Genomic DNA, 13,381 nt, shown 5'->3' with positions numbered 1-13,381 from the left:
TTTAGATGGCTAAAAAGGCATTACGATCTTTATTTTACAGCAAAACACAGAAACCAAAACTTAGAACGGACCATGGCTTAAAGCAAATATCAAAGTCATATTATGCTAACATAGTACGTTCAATTCAATTTAGTATAATATTACTCTGTTCCTTCTCGCATTTCTTTGAAACAATAGAGCTCACTTTTTGTACTTCTCATTTGAGTGCCGCGTTTATTTTACACATACAAAATTGGTACTTAACAAAACGTTTTTGTTTTACACGATACAAACCATAGAAAAGATTGTGTTCACCGTCGAGAGAATGATCATAAACCAAGGCACACAGTGCTCCCCTACAGAATGATCTAGCTGCATACGAAACGAATGCCTTTGAATGTTTTCTCTTCTCATTTCGGTGCCCAATACTGACAACCAATGGAGTGAAGTTACACAGGTGGACTCACACATACATACAGTATCAATCAATGCACAATTACACATCAATTACACTACAAGTGTAAAAAAAAAAACCGACATATTTTACACTTTCAGCAGACAAAGACCAGTGTCAAGTAAAATCATTTTGAAATAACGCAAAAAGAAGTGAGGCCAATATCAATATTGAGGCACATTTTCTATATACAGTTTAGACAACTAAATTTCCAGTACTCACAATCTCGATAACATGAATACCGTATTGCCAAGTTACTTATTGCCATTGAAAAATAGTCCATAAAGTTTACAGATAATTATACAGAGCACCACTAAAAGTAAGAGCTCGTGAAATCGAATAGATCATTAATAGCATGGAACGAAGTAGATCAGGTATGTTATACAGAAAGACCTTGAGACATAACATTACAGCACAGTTTACCAGTGGCTACTATTGTAAACCGAGGTTTCACCATACTGATCTTTGGTAGATGGCCGACACAGAAATGAAATGTTGCCTGTTTTTAAAGTCATCGTAGCTCTTACATTGTTCTCCATCTATTTGTCCCTCTCCAAAGGTTTTTCCCAGGCAGGAAAACAGGAAGCGAGCCACAATGTGTTGCTTTACTTTATAAGATAACAGGGCAGGAAGAGGGCTTCCTCACACACATATGTGCAGGAAGCTGATTCCAGTGTTTTGTTTGGGTAATGTGTATTGGGCGGACTATGGTGTTTGAAAAAGGATGGGGGTCCTGCTCCCCATGTATATGATCCAGACAGGGAAGTGGTAAGATAGCTTCCACACATTGTATCCATGGTTTATGAGAAGTGGTCCCAAGTAGGCAAAGCTTCAGTATACAACAAACAGTCCACATTCTAAATATAATTAAAACAGAAGAAAACCTTTGCTCTCTTTTTGCTATGTCTTCAGTCAAGAAGGACAATAGTGATAATGATAAACTTGAACTTGTGTAGATTGCCCTCATTATATTAAGCTGTTTCAGCAAATGGCAGAATTTCAGCAAATGGCAGAAGCACATGCTGTATGCTGAAGCATTATGTTGAAGAAGAATATTGAAGCAGTATGTTGAAGCAGTATGTTGAAGCAGTATGTTGATGGACTACGTTGAAGCAGTAGCTCTAGGACGAAAGGTTAAAGTAATTCAGATAACTTTGTTGTCATCCAAAGGACGATTGAGCTACTTCACGTTTCCTGAGTTGGTTGTAGTACTTTTGTTACAGAGGACCTCGGAGACTTGGGCTTTATCCACAACAATTGATGTGTTGATGAGTCCTGTCAAATAAACTGGGAGTAGACTTTAATTCTTTCAGAGCTTCTGTTATCATTGTTTCCTGCCGGGCTCCCTGTCGGGCTCCCATCAGTAGCTGCTGATGAGAAGGGTCATTCTGTCTGAAAGACAACTCAGTACGCCACTGTGACTCACTGAAGGACCAACCTCTCACTACATAGCTACAGTTGGTCTAGTCAACCACAAAAAAACACAATCGGTCAAAATGAAGGCATACAGATTTCTGTGTGTGTAATCTGATAAAAAACGAATAACTAATCAAATGAAAATAGAGGAACCACAAAAAAACACAATTTCTTTAAAATAATAATATAATAATAATAATAATAACAAAAGAAAAGAGAGGGAAAAGGATAAGTAAGAGGAGGAGGAACAGGGGGTAGAAGAAGAGAGAATTACTGAGGGTCCACACGCTTGAGTGGACCCTATCATAGTGTGCTATGATTGGACGGATTAGTGGAAGAAGTTAATCCTGATGTGCTTTTAGTCAAAGGAAGAGTTGAGAGAGCTGAGAGACGTCCTGCCTGCTGGTCTTTAGGCTCAGTGTGCTCAATACAGGGAGTCACTTCCCTCAGACCCATCTACCCCGTAGAGCTCAGCCAGGGTTCTGAAGCGAGGGCCCCAGTCATTTAAGAAGTCATAGTCAAGGCTAGAGCCAGTGGATGAACTATCCAGCGAACTGAGGCTACCAGCCAGGGACTCTGGCCCCTCGTAGCCGTAGATGTGCAGGGTATCGTAAGGGATCCCATCCCTATCATGGTCAGCTTCGTCTTTCTTCACCTCGATCATCACGGCCATGTCTCCCTTGCACGCGGTTGGCGGTTTCTTCACCATGGCGTAAAGGCTGGGGCCCTGCTTCATGCTCATGCTGCCGTCATTCCGAGCTGAGGTCAGGATGGACACGTCGTAGCCGTTGGTGTCCATCTCCCCACCGCCCTCCTCGTCGTATGTCACTAGCTGCTCGTGGATCTCACTCTTACCCAGAGTGACCAGGGCGTCCTTTTGGTGACGCTTCCTCATAGCGATCAGGATCACTATGACTGGAACGAGGAAGAAAACATGTTTAATATCCATGTCACACAGAAGAAGATAGAAGCGGGAAAATATATATACAGTCATATATATATATATATATATATATATATATATATATATATATATATATATATATATATATATATATATATATATATATATATTTCATGAGGCAAATGAAATCGGGTGTGAGAAAATACTTTGTCGAATGAGTCCCCAGTATATTTCTTTGGGATTCATACGATAATGACTTCAATGTTTAATAGTTAATCACCACTTCATTCTGTGTCTTAACAAGACAGCTGAATAACTGATCATCTTCTCATTATCTTCTCATTAGCCTTCCCATTCTTCTCATGTTTTTCCCACATTATCTGCTTTTGTCGAAGCCTACTGCAGCAGTGCAATTGCTCTCTGCTTCAGATATGAGCTTTTGACAAAACATCTCTGGCACATGGCTCATCTAATATGACAAATGGTTTTCCCCCAAGACAGCAGAGCAGAGAAAGTATCAAAGAGAACATTCAGCTCAATGCTTCACGTTCCTTCCACTATTTACTTTGCTTGTCCTGCAATCTTGAGTGTTATTTATCCAATCAGTTACTGAGGTAAAACTCTTCAACTAGGTCCCAAAAATAAACAAACAAAAGATTGAAATGATTTGCCCATCCCCCATCATTGGAATTATTCACATTTATCATTAATAAAAACCTATCCTTCTACTTGTGTCGTAAGTACTTCATGATCTTACCCAAGAACACCTTGAGCTGAAGTACCTTGTTTAATGATCTCAGTGGTTTATTTCTTAGACGATTGCTCTATTTTATAATATGTCTTAATAAGGGACAGTGTTGTGGTATAATGCCAGTTAAGATACGCACCCCGTTAACGGGACAGTTGTAAATCGTGAAGCGCCTTGTGTCACTATCGCAGATTTTAGAAAATCAACAAATGTCGGTACATATAAGTGTCTTATATCAGCTGAAAGCTTAAATTCTTGTTAATATAACTGCACTGTCCAATTCACAGTAGCTATTACTGCGAAAAAGTGCCATGCTATTGTTTGAGGAGAGCTCCTAACAACAAAACACTTTTTTCACAGCGATAGGTTTGATAAAGTCACCTCTGAAGGTGAAATATGTCCTTACATTCTGAAATCCTGCTCTGATTTATCATCCAAAGGGTCCCAGAGATAGCATGAAGTGTCGTTTTGTTAGATAAAATCCTTTTTCATATCCTAAAAAGGTCCATATAGCATGCACGATCAATTTTGTATTACCACCCGTTCAATTTGCAAAGATAGGAATCTGTAAAAATCGAAACCTAAACGTTGATTCAACCACTCAAATCGCATTTGTATTTATTCCTCAGAGATCCTAGAACGTAACCGCACTCCATTATATCATTAGGGGTGTGGTATATCCTATAGGACACCATATTTGGTCAGAGAGCGACGCCTTCATGGCACGCCGATGACACAGGCAGGTTTTCACTTAATCGACTAACTTTGTTAACTACGCACCAATCGGGGTCAAACAAAGCTAGCTAGATAGCCAATGAGCTGGGCTTTACGGCAGTGTCGGGAAACCCCGTATCTGTCGCAAAATGTAGCTGCAACCTTGTGCGACAGCAAGCCTTTTCAATTTTGGACAATAATTATAAGAATATGGAGAGAGTTATGAAGTTATAAAAACTGGGTGTTTTGCAAATGTTGAACTTATAATATGGCTACTAATGCTGGAAAAGCTAAATCAAAGTCCAAGTATACAGATTGAACAATATTCTTGCATAAAAATGTAATGTGAATGTGAATGTCTCCTTCACGATTTGCCCAATGTACCTGGGTGACTTTAAACTAAATGTCATGTAGTGTGCTCATACTTCAAGTTATCCGTCTGAAACTTTGCACATATACTGTTGCCATCTTGTGGACACTATCGGAATTACAACCAGAGTGATGGCTAGATGTGGGCCCTTTCTGTTGCATTTCAAATATGGTGGAAGAAAAAGAAAACTGTTGTTTTTTTCTTTGTATTTTCTTCTACCAGATCTATTGTGTTCTATTCTCCTACATTCAATTCACATTTCCACAAACTTCAAAGTGGTTCCTTTCAAATTGTACCAATAATATCCTTGCTCCAGGGCCTGAGTTACATGCAATTAAATTAGGGTATGTCATTAACGTGGAAATTGAAAAAAAGGGGGCAATCCCTAAGAAGTTCTCAAATGGAGAGGACTGGATATAGTAGAGGAGAGATTGACTCACTCAGAATAGTCAGGATGCACAGTATAGGAATCAGGGTGTAGACACCCACACCCATTTTTAGTTGGGCTGCTTTGCACTGGGTGTGAATCCTCTTGTTGTCACACCTGCACACTTTGATAGGCAGAGAGGTGATGCTGCTCATGGGAGGCCTGCCTCCATCACTGATCCCAATCTCTATTACATAATCCCTGGAGTCCTCCAGGCTGAAGCCTCCATGTTTCAGCACTATGTTAGATGTGTTGTCTAAAGAGGGGGACAAGAAACAATGTTAGTTATCAGAGGTTTGCCATGGTTAGATTTGGAGGACATTTTTATACATTAAATGGGTCTTCAAAGATAGTGCATTGGTTCCAATGGTGGAATGCTCTTAGCTACAATATACTTATGTGTAGACTTCTGCAGCTACATAATAAGCAGACTGTTGAATCTGAGAGTTTATGTGTAAGGGAAACTTTTCCGCACTAACAAAATCCCTCAAATCGCAGTAGGTACGAATCCTCATAGCAGGATAATTTAATGTGCGCCGAAACTAGATCTAGGAATTAGGCTTTTCCACATGGTTAGTCCCATGTGGATTGGATATGATTATCTCCATGAGGTTTAGGTGCCAGTACATGTGGCTAGAAACGTGGCATACTCATTTTACATGTTCAATTTGGTTGGCCTAATAAGTAGAAATACAGTATACAACCATTCAGAAATAGAAGCTATGAAGGACGTACTGCAGTGCTTACGGTACATCAAAGCGGTACATCAAAGAGATATGGCCTTAACATGCACATCATCACTAAAGTAAGAACAACTTCACTATTCTTCTGGTCTTCCGGCGCTATGACCTTCTCTCTAGTTGCACTGGGCTAATGTGCAGCCTACTCCCAGTGATCCGTGTTCCTGGCTGATCATTACATTGTGAAATGTCACATCAGTTCATTATGCAGTGCAGCCAACGAGGCAGCACAGACTGGACCAGGCCACCCCAGTGCTACGCTAAAAATGTTCCCCAGCCAGAGTGCCTCTGAGGTCGTCACTGTTGCTCTCCAAATATGTAATGAAGGGCTGCTGGTTTTATAGAGCTTGTCCGTCATGAATATTTCAGGGGCTCTCGGCAGGTTTGTTGCTGTTCTCGTTTCCGCCCGACTAGATGGAGAACGTTCAGACGTCAGATTGCTTTAGAAGGGAGCACTGCCCTGGCTGATTCCTCTGCCACTGAGGAGCACGGTGCTATCCTGAGCCAATATGTGAACTAGCCATTCACCCCAAACATTGTCCCTGTTATACCCACCTCACCGCCCCTCACACCAACCAACAGCTTAGCATTAGTAGAATGTGTCTGCCTGCACAGCTCAAGCTGACATAATAAAGGTGTCACTTGTCCCATGTTTATGCATTGAAATGATCAGCTCGCTCACCGTTGTTATCGACGACCGAAAAGTTGCCGTTCGGCTTCACCAATGTGAAGCTGAATGCGGGCAAATTATAATCTTTGTCTGTCGCACTTATGGTCCCAATCACCTGTGTGAGGGGAAAACATTTTAAGAAAGACTTAATGCAAGCTTCAGAAAAGTTTGATGGCTTAGATGACATCTAACTCTGGAGAAAAATCCTACCGTGCCAGCCATATCATTTTCACAAACGAATATCTCTTCAATGGACAGCTCTGGTTTGTTGTCATTGATATCAATGACCAGTATGTTGACGTTCACAAAAGATTCCAGTCCTGAAGAGGAGACGGGAAACATCATTTTGTTATTTGGAAACACCTAAACCCTACTCGTTATTAAGATAAAAAATGTTGAATGGGTATGAATAAGATTAAAGATGATGGCTAATGCCATACCATTGGGTTCCTCCTTAGCTTTAACCTGGAACATGTAATTTGCTACAAGCTCCCGATCCAGCTTCCTCACTGTGAAAAGTTGTCCAGTTATGGGGTTGATACCAATGGGACTGCCCTTGTCCTCGATGGAATACCTGTAGAGGGGTTTATTGAAACATTGTCGAAATCTCCTCTCAGAAACGAGTTCTATGTTAATTCTAGCTTCAGCAGCATGTGTCAATTAGTGAAGGTGTTGAATACCTTATGGCCTTGTTGGCTTTATCAGGGTCTCTGGCTGAAACGACTCCAATATTATTGACCATCATTTCCTCTATCACATTAAAGTTGTAGATGCTCTTGCTGAATTCTGGCTGCTCATCGACGTCGAGCACCTGGATGGTCACCTGGGCCTTGATCACTGGATTGTCCTTATTGTCCACAGGGGACTGCAAGTGGTTCTCCCTCACGTGCACAAAGAACGTGTAGCTGCTCTTGGTTTCATAATCCAGTCCCTGAAAAGAAGTTAAGGAAAAAACTCAGTAAATGGACTATGCGTATAATCTTCAGCAAACGTGTCCCACTCATATATGTTCCGTACATCGTTACCTATAATGTACAGACTGTACTGATCCCTCTGTGATGCTCATATCTACTGTAGAGTTTAGGACACATTGGAAAAGCTTTCAACCTGGTTGCACGATAGAGACAAATGTGGATCGTTTTTTTTTGGGGGGGGTGATAAAAATAAAGTAAGAGTTCAGGATGAGTGAAATACCTGTTTCAGCATGAGGTTGCCGTCTTTGATCTGATTGCGCTCCATTTCAAATGTGTCAGATGGAGGTTCTATGGTGACGATTGGGTCTTTATTCTGGATCTCATCTCTGTCCTCCAGGACTATGGTGTCTATTCTCTGTCCCCGCTTAATGTCCTCTTTCACACTAAATACATAGGAACCTAGGGAAAAAGACACTCTGCATGTTAGTAAGAGAAACGTCTGAGGGACGGCATTATGGGAAAAATCCCTCATTTGCTGCTAGGAATTCCATAACAATCATTCATATTTAGGTTTAGCTCCTATAAGACCAATCATTGTCAATGTGCTCTATATAGCAGTCAGGGATGTTCTTTTTTGCCCTTACTTTTGGTAAATGTGGCTATGTTATCATTGATGTCACTGACTGCGATTGTGACAGAGGTGGTGGCGGTGCCCCCTTGTTTAAGTCCTCTCAGATCCTGGGCTTGAACCACAACCACATAGCTACTCTGGGTCTCACGGTCCAGGTTCTCATACTTGGTGGTGATAATCCCTGAAATGAAGCACATTCATTTAGTCTTTTGATTCATGACTTTGATTCAGCACAACAATAAATTAATATTGGGTTATTAGGAAAGATTATTGAAAAGAGATGTAGATACTGTACAATGGACTTTATGCAGTTCAAATGAATGAGCATCTCCTACCCGTTGTGGTGTCTATATTGAAGATATCTCCCCCCTCTAATAATGTGTAAGCAAGTTCTCCATTTGCAGTCGTTGGATCATCTGCATCAGTGGCTGTGACTTCTATCACTTTAGTTCCTACACAGGGAAGAAATAAAGGGAAGTGATTTAGCAAAGGCACTTTTTAATATCCAGCACAATCACCCTTGTGTTTATTATTTGACCTCCTGTACCGCTTTTGGATCTCTCTTTGATAGAAGCGTTGAACGATTTGGTAAACACTGGATCGTTGTCATTGATGTCAGTAACCAGGATCACAAACTCCTCCACTTTCTCCACCAATATGTTGCTCATATCAAACAGCTTGGCACTTAGAAGGTATTTGCTTTTCTCCTCTCGATCCAATCGTTCAGTGACATAGATGTGTCCTTTTTCATCCACTTTGAAGATAGTGTTGGCACCTTCTCCTTTAATGACATAGTGTGTCCTGTCACCCGATTTAGTTGACTTTAACTACAAATAGAAAAACAGAAGACAATTTTAAGATAAGACACCCTATCTATCAGATATGTTGTTGCTGTATATTCTCATTCAACTCTCTGGCATTCTACCAGAGCCTCCAAGGTACACCTACATGGTAAAACAACGACATACCTTTCCGATATAGTATTGTTTGTTGGTTGGCCTTTCCTCCTCTACGTAAAGGTTGTTCCACAACCACTCTCTCTTGTGCCTGTGGAGAACTGGGCTGGTTTGAAGTGCTGACCTCTGTTCCACATGTTCAGCCATGGTTAGACTGAGGGTCACGGCCAAGGCAAAGAGACCCATCCACATCTCCGGCCCAGTCATCTGCCTCCATGCAGACTTTCTCATCATCTGAAGGAAGCAAGGGAGAAGCAGAGGAATAGCAGAGAATTACATTTGGGCCACTCACGTCTCAGGCAACACACCGGGCTCAAAAATGATTTTTGTCTTCTTTCAATTGCTTAGCTATTACTTTAGGTACGTTTAATTAAGCTTGGCTGGCATGCCCGGTGGGTAGGTTTGGCACTTTTGGGAGTTTTCCACTAGAAAAGTTGAATGGACACTTTCTTTAAATGGATGCTTTCTTTGTGGTCAAGAGGATAGCTAAACATTAAAGAAGTCCATCCCAGATAATGTACTTTGTCTGGATTATTCCACTCTTATTGTTGCCAGCCCTTAGCATTGGATATTAAGATGAAGTGGATTATGGTCCATAAATGTTCCCAAATAGCTTAATATCACATTCTAAAAACAAGTCCAAAAAATGACTATAATCGAATGACTTTCGTTACAACCCCATACAGCACAGATAAGAAAGTCTCTTATCTTCTCCACACTGACAAAGGGCTTATCTGGGCCTTTGAGGTAATGCACTTGGCACCAGGTAAATATCTCATCACGTTTTGTTGTTCCATATCTTATTGAATCTTGTGTTCAGCTATTTATCGGAACAGCTAAATATTGTACTCTGTGCTATAACGTAAAGAGTCAAACAAACGTTCCAGTGTATGGTTGTCTTCTTACTCCTAACTCCTAATCGTATGTGTTAACTATGCGTCATTTGATGTCCTTCCTGCCACGCCCTGAAGTTTGTCCCATAAAGGAGAGAGACCTTTTTAAAACTCCAGGTACTTTAGAGATAGACATCCTCAATGGTCACTGTTTGTAGCTGTCTTCATAATCATGGATGTCCCACTCTGTCAAAAATATGTATTTTGAAATGTCTCCTTGTTCTGTTACATGAGGTCATGATGTGAAGTCTGGCCTTTTATCAAGGAGAGGAAGTGTAAACACAATGCCCTTGGGAAAATAACATTCCAATTTCTAATGAAGGGTCATCATTACGCTAATGCTACTGTGGCCTCACACCCTTCCTGCAATTCAATTTCTGCCCCCCCCGTCTTCTCCCCCCTCTCTCTTTCTCTCCCTCTCTCTCAGTCTCGCTGGCTCTCTCTTTCTCTGACAATTTTCTTGAGCAGTAGCGAGAGTTAAGGAGAAAACAATGGGATTTTTAAACCATGTGTTAAATGAGTTGGCGTGAGGAAGGATGCCATCGGACAATGGTAAAGTGTTTCATTCAGGGCCTCAGCTATACCTCGTTCAGACGGATCAAACCCGTTTAAAGTTCCAAATGAAGGGCCAACTTATATCCAGAATGTCAGCGTCGTGTTCTCCTCAAAGTGAGTCCATTGACCTTTCATTTGAATGTCATTCAATGACAACCGAAAGCCCATTTCTCTGTCTGTGTGATTATAAATGCTGTCTATGCAAATGTCAGATTTGATGACCATATAGACATTTTTCAGAAGTTCTCAATAAGGCAGCTTATCGTGTTGGAAGAAAAAAAGAGGAATTACGGTCCTGTATTTTGAAATATGCTGTACGTTATTCCGCTTGAATTCATCCTAGTCGGCTATGACTCACACAGTTCACAGGCTGGTTGGTCTGCCTGAGACAATTGGTCATGTGTTCCCAACCCCGAGTAGCACACAAAGTTACATGGAATATCCAAATCAATTCATCAGTTTATGGATATCGTCATACAACCTGCACCTGCAATCTCTAATCATATACTGGACTGTGACATTAGTCGAAAAATAAGCAATATTTGGTACTATCAAGGCAAGCACTCAGCATTCACAATATGTTGAATTCTGACTATCCAAGATCAACGAACACGCCAGCCTCAATACTGTGCTGATACTGTAGAATTAAGCGACGTACAATATGTGTGTGTGGGTGTGTGTGTTTGCCCACTGTAGATTAAAACAGCTTTAATCACAGAGCAGCTTTCAACAATCTGTCTGCCTACTCACTCCTCTAGGAAACTGTCACGGATGAGCCGTCTCCTCAACCCTGGTTCACCCACACAACATCACACTGGACTCACTGGCTCTCTCTCTCTCTGGCAGCACTTGTTCTCGGAGTCTGACAGACAGTTTCTATCTATCACACCTCTTCCCTGAGCTCTTTTACCACCGTTCTTTTACATGAGATTCTCTAAAAAGGATTAGTTCGGTGTCATTAGATGTTATTTGACGAGTTTAACTGCTATCCTAGTGTTTGGCTGTATGTTCGGCTTCATTTGTCATCATTTCAAGCGTCAACAATTAGTCCTAGAGCAGCTGCGTCTCTATCGGTGTACAGTATCGAAACAATTCAACGTTATTAACACGGTCACAAATCTGGTATAGGTAAACGAATACGATGCTATTTTTTTGTCTACTTTTGAAAGGAAAATGATATCTGAGGATGAGTTTCCTTAAACTTACATCATAGAGTACAAGAATTAATATGTTGCACAGATGGTTTCAGGCTTTCTTCAGATGCATTTCTCCCTTGTGGCTACAGAGTATTAGCGTAGCACACATCAACATAGTCAATCTGGTATCAAATTGTCTCGAGGGTTCAGCCTTACACTCAGGGCTAATGTTATCAAATCAGTCGCTGTTGTCCATTGTGGTAATAGATTATTTCAGTTTGAGACGCAATGAGATACACCATACTGTATCAATGTGCTATTTAAATCATACAGTTTGTACGGAGCCACACAAATGATAAAATATTATGAGTTATTCGTAACCAAACTTTACAATAGAAACAAACCTATTCATACGGTATAAATGACTGGAATGACTTACCAGAGATGAATTATTTTCAGATCTCTTCCTTTTTAGCTCGTCCAATGCGTATAAGTCACAGGTAGATCCTAGGTGTAAGAGCAGTAGTATTGTTAGTTGTTTGCTGTGGACCTGTCTGATTCTCTTCTCAGAGGGTAGCACTCAGGACTTCCAGGCCAGCCCAGTGGCCACAGAGATCAGCCCAGTTCCCCTGGTCACGTTTCCTGTTATAGTCCCTCTCCTCTCCTCTTGTTGGAGTCTGCTCTGTGGCCCCTGATGTGGAGAGTGACACAGAGAATCAGATAGAACAAACAGCAGCTCCTAATTGCAGCCTGAACAGCAGAGCCTGGGCTGAGGGGGGAGAGGGAGGCATGCGATGTGCGTATCACAGAGCCTCACGTCGCTACTGAAGTGACTGGAGGAGGCGGTGAGAGCACCAGCCACATGTTAAGAGGCAGGCAGACTGTGGCGCGTGGAGGGGCAGAGCAACGTGAGAAGCATTACATGTCTGCTCTCGCCTCCATGATAAAAACACAAAAAGAAGGAGAGAAAGCAACGAGATTCATTATTCATACCTATGGGGACAAAGATGATGATAAACACGTTATAGACGCGTTAATCCCATGAGATTTCCCACACAGTGGTATTACATTTTTGCAGGGCTACGGCGGCGTATCTGCCTCTGAGATCTTGTCTAAGCTGGTAAGTGAGATGAGTGGGCTTTCTCCAGTACTCTCTCGCTTGTCCCTCGAGCATCATCAGTAATTTGGGGAATTGGACTGGGGCTGTATGGCAGTTTTTTTTTAATCAAAGCCCCTCAGCAACAGACCCTGTAGATCTGAAGGGAAGCAGTCAGTTTAGTGAGATTAGTCTTAAAGAGAGGGCAAGCCTATTTGACAGAAGAACTAAGATAATACCGTAGGGCAGAGAGAGATTTGTCACCATCCTCTGTCACAGCAGGGGTCGTGGTTCTAGCTGTAATTGGTAGGGAGGGAGGGGATCTGCTTCTTCTGTAGATATGTACTGTATAGAGCTGTGCACTTAAAGAGAGAGATATGATATTGTGCACATAGCTATTTAGCTGTTTAGATATTAGCTGTAGTCATGGGAGTCTACAGGGTTCCCTTGAGAGGAACTGTGCTTAAGGCACAGCCTCAAGAATAAAAAATGCTAAATGAATAAATGAAATCCTCCTAAATGCCATGCAGACCATAGGCATAATTACAGATATTCATACTTCTCGGAGCAGTAGATATTTAATCATGCATATATTATAACTATGTTCCAGTATGTGTTACTTTTCATCGATCTGAACTAGCCCTTGCATGTGACAGAGTGAGAGGTGTGCTGTGTGAGTGAGATGCTTCATTTTGCAGACCAGGGTTGATTCTTGGAAAGGAAGCTTGATTTTCCTATGCAGAGACTCACATACTCTTCATAACTGTCCTTAAAAGTG

At 41.4% G+C, this 13,381-nt stretch overlaps 1 protein-coding gene across 1 annotated transcript; it reads right to left on the bottom strand.

The window, feature by feature from the left end:
* On the bottom strand, nt 1-12,331 carry LOC135504985 (cadherin-5-like). Its single transcript, XM_064923975.1, has 12 exons — nt 11,947-12,331; nt 8,936-9,157; nt 8,515-8,794; nt 8,303-8,419; nt 7,981-8,148; nt 7,617-7,795; nt 7,103-7,353; nt 6,863-6,996; nt 6,633-6,742; nt 6,435-6,537; nt 5,026-5,268; nt 1-2,764 (listed from the first exon to the last, which is right to left on the bottom strand). The coding sequence occupies exons 2-12, from the start codon at nt 9,155-9,157 to the stop codon at nt 2,274-2,276; spliced, it is 2,298 nt and encodes a 765-aa protein (XP_064780047.1). The 5' UTR covers nt 11,947-12,331; the 3' UTR covers nt 1-2,273.
* Between the last annotated feature and the right edge of the window lie 1,050 nt (nt 12,332-13,381).

Source organism: Oncorhynchus masou, chromosome 2, assembly GCF_036934945.1.
Source record: "Oncorhynchus masou masou isolate Uvic2021 chromosome 2, UVic_Omas_1.1, whole genome shotgun sequence".
Lineage (NCBI taxonomy): Eukaryota > Metazoa > Chordata > Actinopteri > Salmoniformes > Salmonidae > Oncorhynchus > Oncorhynchus masou.
The sequence above is the reverse complement of the archived record's forward strand: the minus strand, read 5'-3'. Positions and strand labels throughout refer to the sequence as shown.